We start from the raw sequence: 22,312 nt of genomic DNA on the forward strand, positions 1-22,312 counted from the left end.
AGCTGTGTCTTTTCTAATGCCTGGGGACTAGTTTAAAACCATTTAACAGAACATCCATCTGGTTTATCAGAATTACTCTGACTGTACAAGTCTGCCTACCTACTGAGTAGCGCATCACTGAAAGCTGTTCGTTGCCATCAGTGTGTATTGAAACCAGATCCCTCGTTTCTGCATCCAAAACAAACCACCTAGAGAGAGGAGAATTCCAGTAAGTACCACTTCCACTAAACAAACAAAAAAAAATAAACAAACAAAAGAGCCTGCCTTCATCTTCTTATGGTAGCCCCTCAAGGGCAGCAGAGAGAACATCTGTTTTTAATGGAACACTTTTCTGGTTCACAAAGCAATACAAGTTTCAGTGAACAATACATAAAAGATTCTAAATACCATTCAATTTTTATCCCTTCCCTGAACACTGTAATAATCACCAAAATGTCCACTGGATAATAAACATGCCACTAAACAAATAATATGACTGCATCTTATCATCATTCAGCCTACAGCTGAATTTCATTCCACTTCTTCCCTACCTTGAAGATAAGTTTTTATATCAAAACTGATCTTTCAATTTTCATAAAGGAAAGTTAAAAAAAAAAATAGAAGTAGTAGATGGAAGTGTAAAACATTTCCATACTCATTGTAAACACAAATTATATTCTAGTCTGGTATTTTTCTCTCAATCCTTTTCATTTCTATGAATAATTTTATTAACCTAAGAAGGAATAACCAACCATTCACTAGAATTTGATGGTTAATAAACTAGCATTTTATTTTCTATTTCTTGCTTGGATGATTACTAAGGTGATTAATTGCATTTTTTATTATTTAACAATAACTTTTAACCTGCAGTTTATTACTTATGAGGCATACATGAAACGCCCACAGATGCTTACAAAAACTTACTGGCACATAGACCAAAATGGACAGCAAGATCTGCGAGACAACAGAACCTGAGCATTTTACCATGGGTCTGATGCCCACCTAACTCCTGAATACAGTGAACATTAGCAACACAGAGACAATGACAATTTAATAAAAATATGCATTCATACATGCAGATCACAAAACCAGGTGTCAATATGGCTGAATACATTGAAGCTGTACTCAGAATTTAATCTCTTTGCTCCAAACCTCTGGTCTCACAGCCATGTACATATGCCACAGGCAGGTTTCTATCCCTAATGGCAAATGGCAAGCTCACACACTGTGGAAATGAGCAAGGGGATTCCACCCTCTGTCTCCTAGTGAACTCAGTGGAACATTGCTAAACCTAGGACCGTTTATCCCATAACAAAGCTGTAAAATGAACTCCGGGAACAACATCACTCATTGCTTTCTGTGGGTGGGGATGAGATTCCAGCTTGTGCTCCTCCGGTGTCCGACAGCTAGGCATCTGGAAAGCAGCCTGGTCCCAATGGCTTAAAACCAGCTTGTGGTTAGAGAACCACATGAAAGAAATCAAACTGAACAACCATAAAAACACCCCAACCCCACACGCCACAGACTGCTGAAAGCAAGTAATGTGTAGCTCTATAGGCCTGGCTTACCTCCTTGTGGCTCTGGCTTACACTAACCTGGCCCTTCAGCCTTCAGTTTTCTTACCAAATGTTAGCACTTCTGTTAGAATCTTGTTAGTCTTTTTTTCCACAGTGCCTTTGAATACTAATATGCTTAGTACTCTAGATATTCTACATGATTAGACACAGAAAGGTCTACTTCCCTGCAAATAGTGCCACTGGAAGCATGGCAAAAGGATCTGAATACTGCCTTGAAAAAAATCTTTTTTAGCTTTCCAGCTGTGCCTTTTCAGCAAGCAGCAGGATCCACAAAAAATAATTAGTACTCCCAAACAACTGATGATCAGGTCCACAAGTGGGTATTTAAAGAAGTGGTAACAAAACTTGCAGTAGACCCTTTGCAGACAGCCCAAAAGGGGAAATGATACTAAAACATTTATCATGGGAAGAGATATGTGAAAAACCCACCAAAAGCCTGATGCTTGGCTGATAAAAAACACACTACTGTGAAGCAACAGACAAGAATGGGAAAAAAGGTAGAAAATTCAGTTTTCTTTTGATATCACAATTTTAACCATCAAACCCAACTTTCTTAGTGCTCCATTCCTTGCCCCTGTCTTACTGACCTCTGTACAGAAAGCTGAGCAGCTCTAGAATGGTAACAGACACATGCAAGGTTTGGGTTTACTGAGTTCTAAATAGATTAGACTCATTTAATACTTGCTTTAAGATTTTTAGGCTATTAATAAAATTATTAAAAGATGTGTTATGGGTTTGAGATTATTTTTTCCTATGTTAATCGAGATATATCATGCAGCCCTCATTCCTTGGGAAATAACTCCCTTGGACCAGATTTTCTGGCACAGAAAGCACTGCATGATGCTGCTGGGTAGGCAGTAATTTTAAAACTGTTTTGTTTATCTTGACTCAACTCCATTTATTTCTCATCCACTTATAAACTTACCAGGTCTCACTCCAGTTCAGTTTCATTTGTGTATCTCAAACCCATCATTGAATCATACAATTTCAGAACACACTAAAATATAATGGTGAAAATATAACTGCTTAAAAACCCTTTTTACTGAGAGTAAAGAAAACCCAAAAAAACCCCAAGGCCATCATCATAAACTTCTTGAATACAGTATAAACTGGTTGCCTCAAGTAAATTAAAAATAAGAATTTAAACTGAATGTACCAAACTTAAAATATAACACTAAATGCTCCAGGAGAGGGGAAAAAAAGTCAACCAAAAGCAACAGACTGAATGCTCTGGCCATGCAATGTGGCCTTGACTGTGCTTTAATGTAAGTTCAAAAGTGGCTGAAAACTCTGAAGAAACATAGCCTGACCTTCTTTTCCCTGTTTCAAGTACTCTTAGGCCTGTATCTTCTGCTCTGTTTAATGAAGATAGAAACACGTGTTCAATTTAACGTTTATAATTGTAAAATGGAAAGGTTCAATGTGGTAATCAAACATACAAGAGCTCAGCAAGGTTTTTACTAGAAGGTAAACTTGGTTTTATAGCCTGATATTATACCTAATGAATTTAGTGCAGATTGCATCTTCATCTTGGAGAAAAAAAAACCCTAAAAACATTTAGCATTTCTTTTTTTCCAGGAAATTTTAAGAGTGTTGCATATGCTCAGCAGTTTCTAAAAACCAAACTTCAAATGGTTTTCAGGCATGTGGTTAGGCATAAAAAACCTTCTAGTTGGCGAATTAAACACACACAAAAAAATCCCGATTTTCTTACATGCATTAGGCATTATTTTATCATCAAGATGTCAACCATGAGGTATAACTGAAAAACAGAACAAAAATGCTAGTAGCTTTAATATGGGCTCCTCTCACCTTTCTAATGCTAAGAACATCCTGTTTTTTCTTTTAATTGGTACATTGGTACTCCCTTCCTGGGAGATTTTACCAAGCCAGAGTTTGACTGTGAAATAACTTTTTTCCCCCACTGTAAGAAGCCCAAGTTAAAATGATTCAGTTTGTGCTTTGAGAGCTTGCAAAGGCACAATGACTTCAGGAAGAATAGGGACAGTTCAGTATCACTTCAGTGCAGCAATGTGCCATGCTGAACTCTGTCTTACACAGAAATGAAAATACCAGTCTGTTCACTTGCCTCTCCACCTCAGTTTAAAAGGTTGCAAGTGTTTGACCTGGGAAAGACAAGAACTGTACTGTACCTGTCTTACAAAGAAATGTAACATGCACATAACATTGAAATATAGGATACTTGGAAAAGACAACAAGGAGTTCTCATGGAAATCACTGCAAAAAAAAATGGTTTAAAAAAACAAAAATCAAGTTCTGGGCTTTCATTTAAAGAGTTCTTAAAAAACCAAACCAGTTTAACAATAATCAAACAATTCTTCTGTCCTCATCTAACGCATACAAGATGCTCTCCCCCTTCTGCCATGCTTTTTAGGTTCCACAACCTCAAGCAGAAAGAATAAAAAGCAAATGAATTCCAATTTTAAGGTGCACTGTATTAAACTGTCTCCTTTACACTTCCTGTCATCACAGCTCAGCTGGAAGTGGCTTACCTGCCCGAGTGTGTTCCTATGGCGACCACTGCTCCGCTGGGATGGAAATCTGCACAGTGCCCCGGTTCCTGAACAGAGAGGGGCACACACATTATTCCCCCACTGAGGGCCAAATGCTCCTTACACCAAAGCTATCCTAAAGTCTGAGCTGAGCTGACACAGGAAAACCAATCACTTAGCAGCACACTAATCCTCAGGCAGCTCATCTCTCAGTGCATCAGTGACATACACTGCAAGACCACCTTGTGAGTGAAAGGCCTAAATTTCTGTGTAAAAATAATTTTGCTTGGATATTAGCAGAGGACTAGCCAAACTATGAAATGAATGACAGTAAGGAAAGAACATCTAAAGCCAAATCTATGATACCCTCTTCAGATTGTTTGAATAACAGGGGAAAAAAAAAAACCTGTAATAAGAATAAAGGACTAAGATTTATTTGAGTTGGCTTGTCAAAATAACATCAAGCAATGGTAAACAGATTACATCTAACACAATGTCTGATGAGCCTTGTTAAGTTTATCAAAGCTTCCAGATAGCTGTTTTTAAAAGCATAACTATAGGATTTTTGTTTGCAATCAGGCAGGACAAGAGTGTTTCAGAAACTGAATGCTTTTTCCTACTTTCTAGCTTCATATTTAAATTAAAGGATTGACATACATCTAGCAGCCTGGTCCATTCCAGTGTGTGGTCCACAGAGTTCCACATACAAACTTGCCTATCTTGGGCACATGTTAAGAATAAGTCTTTGAAAGGATGAGATGCCAGTCCCCAGAGTTCATCTGTATGTCCCTAGGAAGAAACCACATGTGATTTAACAATGAATAAAATGAAGAGTCTCCAAATAACACACCAGCAGAAAAAACCTTTACATTTTTGGGTTATAGTTTAAAAAAACAAGTTATGCTCACCTGTACCTCTACTACGAAACCATCATTAAATGTTCCCCTCAAAACAAAGTTTCGTGAAGTACCCACTAAAAATTGATCAGCTTTTCCTTCTGCTACTGCTCTGATCGTTCCATACTGGTCAGGAACCTGGGAAAAGAAACATCTGTCAAACCACATCAGCCATCTTGATAGGTGCCTAATTTTGGCGGCCACAAAGAGCACAGCGACAGTACCAGAACTGGAGTTGTCGCAGCAAAAAGGAACAAGCCAACCATGTATAACATCAATCAGGGCATGACCTGAAACCTCCCTCATCTATTTGTTCAGTACAGGCATACAAGAAGATCTTACTCCAAGACAATCACAGTTAATGTCATTTAAATAACCTCAGTAAAAAAAATTACAACTTCTATTACATAGCTTTTAAGTGTCAAATTCACTAAACAAATGCACTCCACAGCCTTACAACTCATCTTAAAAGGAAAGGAATAATACACAGTTACTATTTACTTTCCAAAACACACTTTGAAAAACAAGAAGAAACTTGTAGCACACAGTAAATGCTTCCTGATTTTCTTAATGTTTCCTGATTAGCCTGAAGTAAATGTTCATATGCCCTATGTCAGCAATGACTCTAAATTTTAATGACTTTGTTTATTGCAGGCTTGATTTCTAATACACTGCTTTATTTTACAGTGTGCAATTGTTTGTTTTCTAAATGATTTATCTGAGAAAATACACTAATATTAGCCACATAAGATAGAAAAATCAATCTCTCAGGGTTCTGGTAACATAAAAATTAGCTTTAAAGTAACATTATTAACAAAAGGGAAACAGAGACACTGATATGAACAGAGTGTGTTCCTTAAGCCTAAGAATTGTATATGATAGTCAGTGCTCACTTTCTCAGCCATGTTTTCTAAATGTCAGCATTGGATTCAAGTCAGTAGCAAATTCTAGACTGAACTTACATAAGTGTTAAGAAAAAAATGCTGCTATAAATGGACAATAGGTAAGTGGAGTAAACCAGTGTTTAAGGAACTGTTTAAGGAGAACACATTATTTCAAGATAAGGGAAAAGAAAAAAGTTTTTTAAAATCCAAACTACACAACCTTTTCCAGTTCATCCCCACTGACCTAGCACTAGCATATAGTCAAATCACAAAGAACAGACATACTCACTGAACACCTGGTTTAGGATAAATTTAAAAGAAGTTCCTCATCATAGCTTATTAATAATTAATTACAGAATTCCAATATGTATCCTACCACTTGTTTACCTTATGTCAAATATTCTACTAAAAGCCTCAAATGCTGGTGATATTGTCTTTCACCAGACATGTAAACTTTAAAAAAACACAGGGGATACTGACATATATCCTCAAACATCCCCCCAAACCGGACGAATTAAAAAAACCCCAAAAAACAACTAAGGAAGGGTTTTGAAGAAGGAAAACCCTTAAAATTTCTGTTCGATTTAAGCACAGGAGAACTGAAGCCTCATATAGGCTTATTTATAGGCTAAAATTTAAACACTTTTCTAATAAAACATTGTGACCTACTTAAAAAACAGAAACCAGAAGGAATTCTTTCATCCTAACTACTAAGGGCAGGGAAGGCTCTGTCTTGCTAGCCAATACCTTGTTCAAGGCAATTTCCTTGTCACTTTTGCTTTCTTACCTCAATTTCCCTTTCAGGATTCAAATCATGATCCCACAGGATGATCTTTCGGTCTTTCCCACCTCCAGTTAGCAGCATTCCATTCCTCATTTGACAGAGTGTGAACACACTGCCATCATGAGCTTTGATTTGTCTGCTTATCTGGTATACTCCTATATGCACAAACAGAAGATAAAAAAGAACACTACTCATTTTTTTCACCTAGGGTTTATGAGAAGCTTTGCCTTTAGGCAGAAGAACAAAATAAGTATCTAATAAATACTTACATTTGGGCTGTCAGGCTCTTATTATTGCAAACACAAGGTGGTAGTGTTTTCTTACAAGATAAAAAGATAAAACAAAGGGCCTGCCTGCCTTTCTGAAGAAAAACCTTTTTGAGATTGACTGTCCTACAAAATGTGAAGGCAAAACCAACAATTGGGAAAATGCTTTCATTTCTCTGCTTTCCAAAGGAACACAGTTTTTCCAGATGCAAGAGAAACTGTCTTTTAGAGTCAAAAATATTTAGCAAGTCATTATTAAAAAAGAAGCAATGCTACTTTATTAAAAGAAACTAAAAGACTTGTTGTCTGTAGTCTTTCGGGAATAAAAAGACAATTATTTATAGCAAGGTTTCCAGGATGCATGAACCTAATATCTAATGCTGGATGTTGCCACACATAAAAATAGCACAACCAGCATTTGGCATCTATCAAGACAGCAGTCTACCCAAAGGAAAATACTTGGAAGAATGAAGGAGATGAAAAAATTAAACAACAAGGGTAGCAAAAGAAGCCTTTTGCATCCTAATCGGGTCTTCACACGAACTGCTGTTGGAAAGTAACTAAAAAAACCCAAACAAAACAAGATTCTGGTGCTGCACATTTTCAAACAGCAATCGCAGAAAAAGCCTAAAACACCACCCAGCTAAATATGAGCTTAACTTTGCTGACTCTGCCTATGGCTCAAGTCGCTTCAAATCAGCGTGCTCTCACACTGTGAGAGATGTGAGATCAAATCCTGTGACCAGTCTAATGTGATAAATCAACTAAAAACCCCACATTTAGTTAAGCCAACATAAATAAATATTCTATTTGATAACGTTTAGGATTATACTGGAAAAAGGTTATTTTTACACAAGAAATTAAAAAAATTAAACATCAGATAATTTGTTAAATTACTTTTCCATTGCAGTTAGCTTGAAAGACGAAAAAAAGATTTACCTACAAAATCAGACTTACTGTTAAAAATGTACTTTTTACATGAATGTTTTCCTGGCATACCAATTTAAACCAGAGCGTTTGAAATAGCTGCCAAGTAAAATGAATTATCATTGAATTTATGAGTTACCTTAGGGCTCAACTGTGCCAGGTCTGCATATGTTGGGTAACAAATAATTTTCCTTTCTTTTTTAAAAAAGCTTTGCTCTAAAGAGTTATTTTAATTTCAAATTTCAATTTTTTTTTTTTAAAGTATATCAAGATTTGAGCGTCTGCTAAACCAGAAACTGTTATTCATGTTATTCAACTGATACAACTAAGCACTGTAATTGTGTTTCATATACAGGTCCTACTAATGTCAGCTTCACCACTTAATGGTATTCCTCTGAGACTAAGCATGGTGCAATGTAAGCCTTAAGAGGCAAAGGCATCCTGCAGAATCCCCAAACTGATCCTACAGCCTTTTTCAAATCACCAGATCAAGGGAAAGCTGATTAACCACATTTTTTAAAAATGCAAAGCATTTAGATAAAGCTTTCATTTATTTCATGCACAGTCTCATTAATTATTAAGAAACTCCAGACTGCTCTTAAGTCAGCAAACTCATAGGACTTGCAGGACTTAAGTACCACCTGTTACTGATAGGAAGTGCATGCTCTGAGTCAGACCTGTTTCTCTATTCCTTCCCTAACGCCATCCTTTATGTTCGTCTTCTACAGACTATGTAAAATCTGTCATTAACTCCAAACATATCCTACCTTTAGCTCCTTTTCCTGGAGTAGCTTCTACAGTAGTTTTGCCCCATATAAGTATTATCCCACCTGAGTCTCCAGTGAGCACATCACCATTTCCCAAGAAAGCCAAGCACTGAACAAATTTGGGTTTCTCGTATTTCTGAAACAAAATAAGCAAGAGAAAGGAATAATTGCTTGTACTTGTTACGTAATTAGAACACTGCATCCACATTCTTACACCCTGCATACACACAAGCAGAATTTAGCCCTTTTTTTTGTATGTTTACCTCTCTGATCAGACAGTACATGGTAACAATGAAGCAAATGTATAGAAAACGTGATTTCCATTGATTTAAAACTGTCCTGGTATCAAGACATTATTACCCCAAATATCCCTTGCTTCCTTGATAATGAATTGCCGCTCCAGGTCCAGAAAAATATATGAGATTTGCCACATGTTATTATGGTATTTGCATCAGTGGGATGGAATTCTACAGCAAGAACAACTTCGTTTGTAGTCTGAAATAATAACAGAAATAATATTTATTCAGAGAGGACATTAACTACTAGAAATACATGCAAACCCCCACGTTTTAGAACAGAGATATGAGAAACTAGATAGCTCATTGTATGCTTGGAAGTATTCCTAAGTGTTCTGTGCTAAGTCAGCTATCTGAATGACTGTACATATAATTTTATATATATACTGATTTTTCAAATTCATAAGAGATCTTCATTAAACTTCAGTACACAAGTTAGGGTTTTACATTCCCTTTTAAATCACAAAAGCTTCTGCTCTCGAATAGCTAAGACTTCTGCCAAGGAAAATGAATAATGTATAAAAGACACTTTTTTGGACTGAAAACCCTGCTTAGTTTTTACAAAGACTGGTTTGCTATTCTGGATAACAAAGCTATGACAGAGACAAGTAAGACAATGATAATATTGTAGGATTACATCCATCATTCTCTTTCTGAAATTCTATAAAAATTCCTTTGAGTTCTTTGTTTTCCTTTCCTCCTCACAAAGAGGAAAAAAAAAGAGAAGCCTGCATAACTCAAAACTTTGAAACATAGGGTTCCACCTTTGGATTTTTACTGGCTGCATATACTGTTACTGAATTACCAACACCTTAAAGTATTCCATCCTTTACCAATAGATTTTACAAACATAACAAACTGACTGGTCATTTACTTAACTTCTAATGCATATGGAACCAAACTGTCCCTGAAGACAGATCTCCTGCAGGCAATGACCACAAAACAAGAAAGTAAATGCATTTATTTCTAGGGGATTTCAAAACAGGCTGCCCAGAGGGGTTGTGGAGTCTCCTTCTCTGGAGATACTGAAAACCTGCCTGGGCACAATCCTGTGCAACCTGTTCTAGGTGAACCTGCTTTGGCTCAGGGGTTGGATAGATGATCTCCACAACTGCCTTCCAACCCCAGCACTGTGATTTAAGCCCATGCTTTAAAGCACTATACAGAAGAGTGCTGTTAAATCACATCTTTGGGAGAAACTTTTCCTACTTCACCACTTTTGGCTTACGTTAGGAAAAAATATTCTTAAGTTTCCTTTTTTTTTTTTTCATGGCCATATTTATTGAATTATGTTTCTCACACAGTTTTCACATGAGCAAATCTGCTATGTCAAAAAAAATCATTTGGAACTTAAGGACTGAAAACATTAATGGAGTTCAGCTGAGAAAAGCCTTCTGTTTTGCACTTCAGCTCAAGGGATGCAACTCTGCTCACACCATCTTCCATGGAAGGTGCTTGAGATACTGTGAGACCAAGTCCCAGATGTGAGTAAGTACTGAAGGGCGAGCTGTCCCTGCCAAATAGTTTTTAGTCAATTCTGAAACACCAAGGAACTCCCCTGAGAGCAAAACCAGTCAAAACATAATGTCAGTGAAGGGGAAATACAAGGCGTGCACCAAATAGTTTCACATAAAATATCAAAAAGGAAATGAAAATACTGTCATAGAATTAAATTACAACTTATAGAATAAAGTTAGTATTGGTCAACATAATCTAAAGAAAACGGGTCAAACCAACCTGATTTTGTTATCTGAAATGGCAAGTTTGAAATGATATAGACATATATATGCTTGTAGAGCATGCTTTATAAAAATATACAAATACTCAGTTCCACATGCATGTAATATTTGCTTGCTTGATATCGGATAACACGAAGGATTGGGTGTTCCCAGTGAAATCAGCTTTACACAAGCACTGAGTGCAACACCTCTGAACACATCTCATTGGTCTGAAATTAGGAAAGGTTCAAAAAGAAACAGAAAGGCAGACAAGACTGCAATTTACAAAAGTACATACTGATAATCGATAATCAGAATTTGATTCAGACAAATTCGAAATAAGGAATGCCTAAAAGTATTTTATTTCTTTAAACTCCGACTGACTTAATCATCAGTTTAGTTTCTTAATGTTTCCAGGATTTATTTTTTTTAAATAAAGAAAACATTAGACAATTGCTTTATTTGCATTGGATCTTAAGGATGAGTAAAATGTCTTTACAAACCCTTCAATATGCAAAACCCTTCTGGAAAAGAAGTGAAGAATACATTTCTGTGGAACCCTTAAACAAGCCAGCAGTATTATACAGTTGCAGTTTCCAAGTAAGATCAAAAGTGTGTCTCACAAACTTATATTTATGGGAATAAAAACCACTTGTATTTCAGAATATTCATGTGCAAAAATTACCTTTATCTCTGCTATTTTTGATTTCCTCTGCCAATCCCACACAGTAAGCATATGCTCGTTAGAGTCATCAATTACACACAAATGAGTACCAGAATCCTAAAGGAAAAAGAAAAAAAAAAAAAAAAAAGTACTGACAAAGTACTATCATAACCATTTTAGAAACAGGGCAGGGCAGAGGTATTTAAAAAAAAAAATCCCCAAAGGTACAAATATAAATTAACGAAGTCTTTTTAAAGTAATTACAATCTCTATATATATGGAATTTTCCTTTTTTTCTTTCTTAAAGACAGACATAGATTTTTGTATAATCTCATAAAAAATGATCATGCTTCAAATAACATTTTAGAGAAGCTTTAAAACTATCTTACCAAGTCTTTAGTCTGGTATTGTTTGTTTTTATTGCTGGGTTTTTTGTTTGTTGTTTGTTTTTAAGTGTTTAGTGGTTTGGTTTTTTTTTTCTTTTATGTTCTTGTTTTCAATTTCATGCTAGCAGGAAAAAGATTTCTTTTTCTATTTTATAAATATTTTGTTTTCCTCAGGTCTCAGAGGACACACACACACAGCTCCACTTGTGTTTTTTTCCTAAATGCCACCATCACATACACACAACTACATTATCAAATTCTGTAAGCATGTCTCATTTTTTCCTTATGGATCATAAAGTACCAGCAGTATCATCATGCAGTTGGTAAAACTGCAGCAAAGGTAACACTTTCTGAATAAAACAATGCTTACAAAGCAGGCAGAGCAGCACCTACAGTATTAAATAACTGAAAGCATTTATTTTGAACAATTTTACAACAAAATGGTAAATATATGGCTACATGTAATTAAAGGAACAGAGAAAAAAATGTTAAAACAAAAACATACTTATTCCCAACAACACGTATTTGCACAAACCAGTTGTCTCAAGGACATTTGTAGAAAGATTTGGAGGAGCCTTTAATTATCTTAAAGTTGATTCTTGCCCTTCATTCTCTAACAAATTATGAAAATAGAGTTGGCTAAAGTTATTATTCCCAAGCACTACTCTGAGCAGTAATATGCAAATATACATGTGAATTATTCTGAGAAGAAACCCTGAAGACAGCATTGGTGATACACGCAGCTCTTGTGAGGGTTAATAAATCCTGTGGTAAAAACACTGTTCTAGATACTGCACACAAACTGTGTCAGTCTAGTGAGCAATCATGTGAGACTGTAATAAGGTATCAAATTCGGTTTCAGCTGCAAAACAGAACCAATAAAAACTAAAATCTAGTCCTCAAAAATTCCCCGGGTTTTTTGGTTTTGTTTTTAAAATGATGGAATGCATTCTTAAAAAGATCTGTACTCAAGTATGTAAATTTCATTGGTTTGTCAGTGACAGGAATACCACTATTCCTTTCACATTATTTACTGAAACACAAAACGTACTATATCTAACATAGCAACATTTCAATGCTATGAAATTTCTTTCAATTGCTTTCTTTCTTTCAATGGTAAGTGAAACTGCAGCAAGAGAGTGCAAGAATTTCTTTTCAACAGGTCACCAGAGACATTGTTGAGTTTCCATTCTTGGAGATTCCCAGAAGCCAGCTGGACCACAGCCTGACCAGCCGGCTCTGACAGAACCTGCTGTAAGCAGGACTGTGGATGAGGTGCTCTCCAGACATCCCTTCCCACCTCAGATATCCTGTAAATCTCTTCCTCTATTAGCAAAATACTGCAGACATTGTTTTTCTGCGTTTTTTACTTTTTACATGTATTAATTCTTCTTGACGGAATGCAAGAATCCAGCCTGGGTTTTCAGGAGGTCTGATATGTCTCAGTCTTTTGGCAAAAATACAGTGGCAGCTTAAAGATTAAAATATGCCCATATTTTACAAAAAAATCCCAATTCATTTCCAAATTTGGAATGAGAACTTTCCGAATGCCAAGTAGTGCATCTCCATCTGCTACCAATTTTTCTGATAAATTCTACGGGCCCAGTAACCACGATCTCTATTTCTTTTTCTTTGTAAAAGTAGAGGCAAAAAGTGAGCAAGCTATTCCTCGGGAAAAAAATAGTACAAGATAATGTGAGGTTTGTTTTTTTTTTTTTTAATTTCCTGTTGGTGGATAAAAACCTACTCCAGCTGTGAAAGCAAAGAAGTTAACCCTCCAATGAGAACTCACTGAAGTTTGTCTTCACAAACCTCACAAACAAATTTGTTTTTAACATCAAAATAAAAAGAACCAAGCTCCTCACAAACAAAACCAAACCACCAAACCCAGCATGGAGTTCAATTTCTAGTTAAGGTTTTTCTTGCCTGCTATCTATTTACCGTGCTAGTTTGTTACCGCAATTCTACATGTGCCATTTCCTGTTTTTCCAGCTAGTTTGCTGTCAGCCGGTTTTATAAAGTATACAGAAACTTTACCAACACACTTTTAATACCAAAAGAGATCACCAGCTAGACAGCCACATGCAAAACCTCCAGGGATTTCCTTCCCATTTCCGTAGGACTGGCCACAGTTTATTTTACACACCAAGGCACTGCGCCCATCTTACCGCTTTGGAAAAATCCAAGCAGCCCACTCCACGCTCAAAGGTGCCGAGGCCGATAACCTGCAGCGTCGCCAGGCTCACCGAGTCCCACACTCTAACATGGGGCTGCAGGGGCTGCGTGGAAAAGCAACAGGACAAACAGGTCACCAGCAGGGAAAGCACCGCGAGCCGGCGCTGCGCTTTGTTAAGCAGATGCTGCCTGAATCACAAACTGCAGAGCAAAATGCAGGATGACCTGTGCTGGTGATGCTGTGATGCTGCTGGGTACTGTCCTCAAAGTCAAAAGGGGAGAGCAAGGCAATGTTGTTCCTTATGTCTGGGCTACCAATGCGGCAGCGGTGCCGTTGAGGCAGGAAAGTGGCATTTGGTAGTTGTGAAAATACTTTGACCAATTGAAGTAATTGACAAATGATGGAAGAGTCATCTTGCATTTCAGACCCCAGACTAGTGATATTATGCAACAACTGAAAATAATGATCAAACCTGGGCTCACTATATAAAAATTAAGAAAAAAAGAAAAGAAACAAACCCTGGTGCACTGAGCCTCTTAACCATCACCAACCACTCAAAGAAAATGTCCATGGTTATATTTCATACAATTACTATCCCAAACTAGCTTAGAAACAATCACAAATAAAGTGGGAATTAACTTGGCTTAAGGACAGCATTCATCATTGAAGATATATTCACCATTGACAATAAATCTTTGCACTGGTGGAAAAACAAACCAACCAGCTCTAACAAGAGTCAGAAAATGCTCAGTGGAAATCACGTATACAAAACCCCCCACATAAATGTCTTACAAAATACAAAAAAATTAAGCTGAACATCTGAAAAAGAGTTATATTTAACATGTTTCTACATTTTATAGCATCTGTCTTTTTTTCCCCCCTCTGTTTATAACTTCATGAAAATAATCCAATTTTTCAAATCCTGACAGGATTATGCCAAGAGCCAGAGAGGAGCATTAAAACACACTTACTCTCAAATGAGCAAGTTTATAGGAAAGCTTGGAACACCTTCCATGGATTCTCAAAATTGGTTTCCTCTTCCATGAAACCTTAAGACTATACTGACCCACAGAACTGGGGATTTGCTCTCCCTTGGGAGAAGACATATTGAAAGTAATATGACAGAAATGACATGGCCTTATAAATCAATTACAAGCTTCATGTTTGCTTGCAGATAAAGGACTTTATGAGCTTCTGCTCTTTTTAATCTAGGGTTGAGTGTTTCATCGTTACTGTCTTTTGCTAGAGATACAGGCTGTTACCTGAGAAACTCAAAATATCTCAGTAAATGCAGTGCATAATATAAACTGCAGACAGAAGGTGATGATTAAAAAACCCCAAACCACTTTTTCCTGATTTTCAAAACAAGATACTACTGCTCAACAGCTCTATTACTTACCCTTCCATCTTTATCCACTCCAGCTAACTGTCCTGTTGCAATTCTAATTTTGTCTGGATGAACTGCAAGACTAAGACAGACAGAAATATGACTTGCTTTTGCTGTCATAGGTCTTCAAAACGGAGAGGTGTTTCGTAAATTTTTTTATTTGTTTCTCAACAAAAGCCCATGAAGACACTTATGATCCTAAATCCCACTTCTAAGGAGACAGCTTGAATGTTTCTCATCAGGTATTTCATTCCACACTGTATTGACTGTTTGCTGACACACAACCAAGAGTGCCAAAGAGCCACCTCCACATGTGCTCTGACACATCTTAAGGTTTGCACTACACTGGGAGTCCACTGTAACAAAATCCACATTGTCTCGTAATGAGCCTCCTACACATAGTTATGTGCCATATTTATGAACACTATAGTCTGTTTTATGCCTAAACCTAGAGATGTCATGAACCTGGGGAAAAAAAGGCAGAAAAGTTGGGTGAGGGCTCGCCTGTGCACCCAGGAGCCAGGGATTACTGCCACTTGAAATGAGTTACTGATGTAATTGTACTAATGAAGTGTGATGCACTACCAGTGGAAGTAAAAATCTGCCCTTGCTTATCACATTTTGCTTTGAAGCTGATGTGAAAAAACAGACTTCAGAGAATACACCCTCTCAGTCCTTGGGATTTTTTGATCTATATTCTTACTTACTTTCTCTGTGAAATTACAAAGGCGAAGAAAGCCATTGAAAGAATAAAGGGGGTCAAGGGCAAACCTGAAGAGGTCATAATGACAGACACCAAAAAATTTACAGCTCAGTTCAATTTTCTGAATGAAAGTGAAGAATGCAAAACTGGCAGCATTCCTCCCTCAGGAAGCAATTATACAGACAGGAGAAAAGAGCTTTAGATGACAAATTTTCTCCAGTCAGGTACAGCACAGTAGAGAGTTTATGATCATCATTATATTTTGTCCTACTCTTCAGACTAACATAGCAAATTCTGTAATTGCCTTTGCACCCACAACGACATTGACTTCAATTTTCCTGCTTCTCTAGGTTTTGGGTTTTTTTGCAGACATCTTTCTGATTTCCCTGACTCACTCTGTATGTGGACAGGGCATCTTTTTAAAAGTGAGAAAATGCTCAGTTTTCCAGTTTCGTAGTTCTCCTTTAAGATTGCATTTTTGCCATGCTGCCTGTAAGCAACGAAGTTAAGAGTAAGGCTAACAACAATTTTTTATTTCTGGGGTAACTATTTGGAATTATTTATGCAAAGAGCCTTTCTTCAACGTGCCACTCTTAGATTGTATACATATCCCCTTGTTTTACATTTAAACCAGAAATCCTAAGCTAGCATGGACTGCTCTAACACCATTTTTTTGTGCTGTGTTTACTACAGTGAAATCTACTGGGACTGACTAAACAGGAAATAACTACAACTATGACGACATTAATTAGTTTGTACATATAGTAGGAGAGGAAAAGAAATATTTCTGCATTATTACCCATACACTTACAGGCAAATGTTGTATACTAACCATTTAACGCAGTCTGTGTGACCCAAGTAGTGCCGCTGGGTTCGCTCCTCGTAGTTAAACAGTACCACCACTGAGGCTATGAAATACACTATTTCTCCGGTAGGAAGGAGGTAAACATTGGCTCGACAGTCTCTTCCACGATACCCATATCTATAGGTTTTTTTTTTTTAGTCAAGGTTTTCATAATCACTGAATACCAGAAAAAAAACCAACCGGCTTTTTTTTTTTCATTAAACGATTCCTCGGGAGCTCTCATGTCAGCAAACATGCTTTAAGTTTTTGCCTCTGGAACTACAGCACAATTTCACTAGTTTAAAAAGAAAACAAAACAAACCCCATACAACTGGACTTTAGGAAACCAAATCCCTTAAAAAATGGTGATCACTGATGCTAAAAATAAGATGTGGTAGAAGTAAAGCAAATGCAGTATTGCAGTTTTGTAAAAATTTCCATGTGAAATTTCATTAGGTAACAGCAGGACTCGCTATTCTAATTTAACATTTTTTACAGCAACAAAGCTGTGTATCAGCAGACTGGGCAGCAGAGTATTGCTTTCATTTGGCCTTTTAAAACAATTCCTAATGCCCTACAGAAAGAGGCAAGCTTCTGCACAGCAGCTGCCAAGTTCAGGAAAGATTTCTTTAGACTGTTTTAAAAGTCTTTTTTAAACAAACCAAACTGAAAAGGAATTTACACAGTGAAAAATATTCTATCCAAATCTACCCAAAAATACATAAAAGGAATTTTTTCTGTAGGAATATGCACAGCTCCTAATGACATTCAGAAGTTTTACACACTGTGAACGAGCCTTGGTTGGCACTGATCAAACGTTATTACAACTTGTTATTTCTTTGGAACAGGTGCAGTTTTTTCTTCGGAACAGGTGCAGTTTTTTCTTCCTCTAGACTGTGAATGTGGCTGCCTGCCTGTATTTCAGTTCCCTGCGTCACCAGGTACGATTAACATTGCAACTCAGACTTTAACATCTAACTCTGTAGCCCCAAAAATATTATTTTCCTGTTATGTCCTGCATTTCAGAGAGCTTTCCACTTCACTGCCAACTAATACACCTGCAACAGCAAGAAAAATACAGGAAATATATTAAGTAACTTTAGCTAAAGGATTCCAGGTTCAGGTCCTGGCTAATCAGGTAAATAAAAGGAAGTCAAAGGCCCACATGGAAAAAGCTGGATGGATGAAGCTGGCCCTTTCTCATAAATGAAGGCAGGTGAAGTAGCTCAAGTTTGGGAGTATCTAAACTGGTATCTCCTAATGTGATAGCCTGACCTCCATTCTTCATGGGAAAGGGCTACTGTTCTATCAAAAAGAGCACCGCACCCCCAAAAATGCCCTTCTACACTAGCCTTCCTCTTTTGCAGTCCCACCAGACCACAGGGCTGCCATACCAGAGGAACACTTGTAAAATTAAACACAAGCTATAACTAAACAATAGTTCAAAGAGGGACACTGCATTCAGTTGTCAATTACCCCTTTGGAGTGTGGAAAACAAAACAGATTTATATCTTGTTGTCTTCCGTTTAGTACAGAAGAACACAATGGCTCCCCTGAAGCAGAGATTATTCACTGGCTTGCTGAGCAAATGATATCGAGAGAAATGCTGATACAACACAATGCTGAGGGCAGGAAAAAAGGATGCCTCTGTTTCTCCTCCATTACTATTTACTTCCCCACTACATTTTCCTCTTTCTTCGTCTTTTAAACACTAATGGAACTAAAACCCCAGAATGGCCTTTTATAAAAAAAACCAAACAACAAACCAAACAACTGAACTTTCAAAAGCAATGGGCTAAAATCCAATGAAAATATTTTTTCTATCCTGAAGCATTAAGAATGCTATTTTAAATACCTTCTCAGAGGAGAGAGGCAGATTTCACTCATCTCCTGTATACAATAGGGAATGTATTGATAAGGATTTAGTAAGATTGACATCTTTGAACATTCATCCTAGAAAAGTATTAATGATTTAGACAAACATGTCTTTCCACAGCAGAAGTCTTCCATGCTTAGCCAAGCTAGAGCTAAATACTTTGGCACCCACCACTGAGCTCTGACATTCATGAAGCTGCAAGAAAAAAAGAAAAAAAATTACATTTTCTCAATACCTTCCTTTCCTTTACCCCTCCTACAAAATAAAGTACCAAAGAATGGCTGCATTTTCTAGAAGCACATTTTTACAAACATGTAAAGGAACCGCCTGTTTTGTGTGACAAATTTTTTTGCTTTCTTCATTCTCTATCCCAGACTATCTTGAGTGGAAAAAAAGAGGGGCTGTTGCTCCACAGCAGTTCTTTCCTTCTCCACACACCCAGAACAAAGCAGCAGATATAATGCAATACAATTAATGAAATAAAATTAATGCAATAATTGACTGTGTCCCTACATAAAAAGGGGTGACACAACTTTGATGCTTGATTTCCACTGAATTTCAACGTTAATCTTTCACTGAAACTGATGATTAAATCAGGGAAATTGAGAGATAGTTGCCTTGATATTGTGATTATTTCTCACCAGTTACAAGGACTGTATTATCACAACAGTTGATATGTTTAAAAACTTTAAGTTTTGGGGGTTTTTTGTTTGTTTGTTTGTTTGAACTGGCTGAAAATAGCTACTGCCCTCATGAAAAGTGATCCACCATACACCAGAATTCAGCAGTATATTTACCACTGTCTTCAATTATTCTTAGAAAGAAGAGCACTATTGCTAAAAATAATCTCATAAAACAGAGTCTGAAATACCCTCCTGAAGCTGAGCTACTATACACTGGGTGAAAGAATCTATAGTCACTGTCAAAAGCTGCACTGACTGTGACCTCTGAAACTACTAAATAAGCCAATTTCGCTGTTACTAGGAATGTCAGATATGCTTTAACCAGTTCTGAAGTGCAGTAGCAAAGATTGCACTACAAAGTAGGGATATTCAAACTAAATTATTTAATTTAGATGACATCACTCAGGAACCAGACACAGTCGAGAGCTCAGACATCCCCATGAGCTGCTTTATCTTGCCAAGCAGCTTAGACATTTCTTCAAATGACAGTAATCTGCAAGGCAGACAAAAGCTAAGTTTCCCGAGTTGAATCTACAGTACAGGGTATCAGTAGCTGAATAAATCTACAGGAAACATCTAAAAAGGAGACACCCCCCCCAAACCAACCAACCAACCAACGAACAAAAAAAACCAGCCAAATAATCTGTCTGCTGTTTCCTTGAAGTTGCTCGTAGCTGACCACCATTTTCCAAAAGAGGAATAACAAAGGAAAACCCAATTATAAAAAATCATCAAGAAGGCAGAATTGAATTCAAAATAAAATCTATAAATGGAACTATTCAACACTCAGTTGAGCTTTCAGGTGCAAAACACTGACATTAGTAAAATACTCAGTGAATCATCACTGTCCCCATGCCCTTTTAATAAGGTGTACAGGGTTCAGTTTGTCATCATATTTGCAAGTTACAGATGTCTTGCAGATTTGTTCCCCTTGCTAAACTTAGGCATAAAGCAGAAGATCGCTGCTGCTGTATTTTCCAAACTGAAGAGGAATTTTGTTCAAATTCATAGAGACCAACATTTAGTCCTCATACACTTTACTGCCTTTTCCTCATTTTCTTCACCTTTGCACCCAAAAGATACCCTGCACTCTTAAATACACTGGTCTGATTTGGAATGACATTTCCTTAAACAGATTCCAAAACACATGAACAGTCCGTTTAAACTAGATGTATTTCGCTTTAATTAGACCTGAGCAGCCAACTGGTTTAACCTAAACTTAAGGTTCTTGGACATTGAATGTGTCCACACCAGGATTTGCACCTACTTAACTGAGGGTGTGATTTCACAATCAGTTTTCATCAGTCCAAACTGCTCACTGATGTTGGAAAAGCAGAGCTGATGTTCCTCCAGTATGCCAGTTCCAGCCCTTGCATGTTTGTGAGGCGAATCAAACGAATGTATCGGTCCTGCTTAAAAATTAACTTCATAAAAACATTTCAGCCAGATCACTGACTGACCCAATTACTCCACAGTCATGAGTGCCAGCATCAGCAACCAAGAGCTGTGATGGTTGGAAAATTGGGTACCACAGCTTTACAAAGCATGAGAAAGAGCTCTGTTTTCCCTCCAGTCAGACTGTAGTCCGAAACTCTCCTCCTGACATTGATAGCGTATCATCAACATTCCTAAAAAATCTTCCTGCTTTCAGCAACATCAGAGCATCAAACTTCAGATTATTACAACTCAAGTGCTGCCTAGACATGTTATTTTACTGAAGCACTAAGAAACTTACACAGTCACAGCTTACTGGAAAAATCTGCAGAGATGGGGGAGTGACAGGAAGACCCAAACATGTGCAAAAGCACATCTCTTAAAATGAACTTAACGTCTGATCTAGTAAACTTGGAGAATTGTCATCAGCCACACACCTACTCAGTTCTTCAAATGATAAATTTAGTGCATTTAATACAGACTAGTTTCCAAAGAAATTAACTGCTTCACTTTGGAGCTGAAACAGAAGCAGTGCCAAGGATGGCAATCCTCACTCCATAGGAAAGGACAACAAACTCAACATCTTCCAGAATTCTTAAGCCTCCTAAAAAAGGATCAGAGATTGAAAACTAGCAATGTTCCAGAAGCCAAGCCTACATTAATATAGTGGGAGGCAGAGGGGGACATTTGTGAAACACTGTAACTCTCCAAAGACATGTTCTTTCACACTAAATATAAATCAGTTGATAAATTAGAATTAGTGTCAACAGCAAAACAAACAAAGAAAAAGTATAGTATTTCTGTATCTATGTAGTCTGCCATTTAAAGTTGTACTATTCAGGACTTACAAACCATGTCCATTGTTATACTGATTTGAACATTTTTCCTCACTGTTAATTTTTACCTCTTAACAGAGAAGAGACAAGACTGGACGCTAAAACGGAAAAATGCAAGACAAGACAAAAAGGGAACAGCAAGCAGTTATTAAGGATACACCCACTCCAGTTTTAACTTTTCAGGAGGCAGCTCTGTCCTAATATCATCATAGTTTTCTACATCAGAAGGAATGAACATCGTGATTGGTCGGCCTCGCATGAACATCTTGATATATTCTCCCTCTGTTGAAACAAAAAGGCACATTAATCATATGGCAAGTTTACACAAGAAATAAGCACAAAAGAAAGCAGTAATAAGCAGAGAGATGCAAATCACACTGGCCGTATAACATTTATTTTTGAAATGTGAGCTTGGTAACGGCCCAGATTTTATTTTTTTAAATGGAACATTAAACACACACAGAGTAAGCATTAGTCGAATTTGTGATAGAGCAGACTGAGCATGTAACATTTTAGACATGCAAGTTAAGTTATAAAGGCAAAATTGAAATTCAAATCTGAAATGGAATAAATAATTAGTCACAGAATTACACTATAAGGTATTTCAGGTTGAAAAAGACCTGAGGAGGTCTCTAAGTCCAACCTCTGCCTGGCCATGAAGCCAGACTAGGTTCCTCAGGCTTTTGCCTAATCCAGATTTGAAAAACTCCTAGGAT

At 37.1% G+C, this 22,312-nt stretch overlaps 1 protein-coding gene across 7 annotated transcripts in view; it reads right to left on the reverse strand.

Moving 5' to 3' along the window:
* The window catches only part of EML4 (EMAP like 4), a 149,285-nt gene that overhangs the window by 14,435 nt on the left and 112,538 nt on the right, over positions 1-22,312 (reverse strand). For all 7 annotated transcript variants that reach the window (XM_032102869.1, XM_032102867.1, XM_032102873.1 and 4 more), the window contains 12 exons: positions 21,755-21,878; positions 16,756-16,905; positions 15,233-15,302; positions 13,826-13,936; positions 11,293-11,388; positions 8,954-9,088; positions 8,594-8,729; positions 6,637-6,788; positions 4,978-5,103; positions 4,727-4,858; positions 4,070-4,137; positions 100-188 (listed from right to left, as the gene is read on the reverse strand). In XM_032102869.1, coding sequence (XP_031958760.1) covers positions 100-188; positions 4,070-4,137; positions 4,727-4,858; positions 4,978-5,103; positions 6,637-6,788; positions 8,594-8,729; positions 8,954-9,088; positions 11,293-11,388; positions 13,826-13,936; positions 15,233-15,302; positions 16,756-16,905; positions 21,755-21,878 — 1,389 coding nt within the window. The remainder of the gene's footprint in view (positions 1-99; positions 189-4,069; positions 4,138-4,726; positions 4,859-4,977; positions 5,104-6,636; positions 6,789-8,593; positions 8,730-8,953; positions 9,089-11,292; positions 11,389-13,825; positions 13,937-15,232; positions 15,303-16,755; positions 16,906-21,754; positions 21,879-22,312) is intronic.

Source organism: Corvus moneduloides, chromosome 3, assembly GCF_009650955.1.
Source record: "Corvus moneduloides isolate bCorMon1 chromosome 3, bCorMon1.pri, whole genome shotgun sequence".
NCBI classification, from domain to species: Eukaryota; Metazoa; Chordata; class Aves; order Passeriformes; family Corvidae; genus Corvus; species Corvus moneduloides.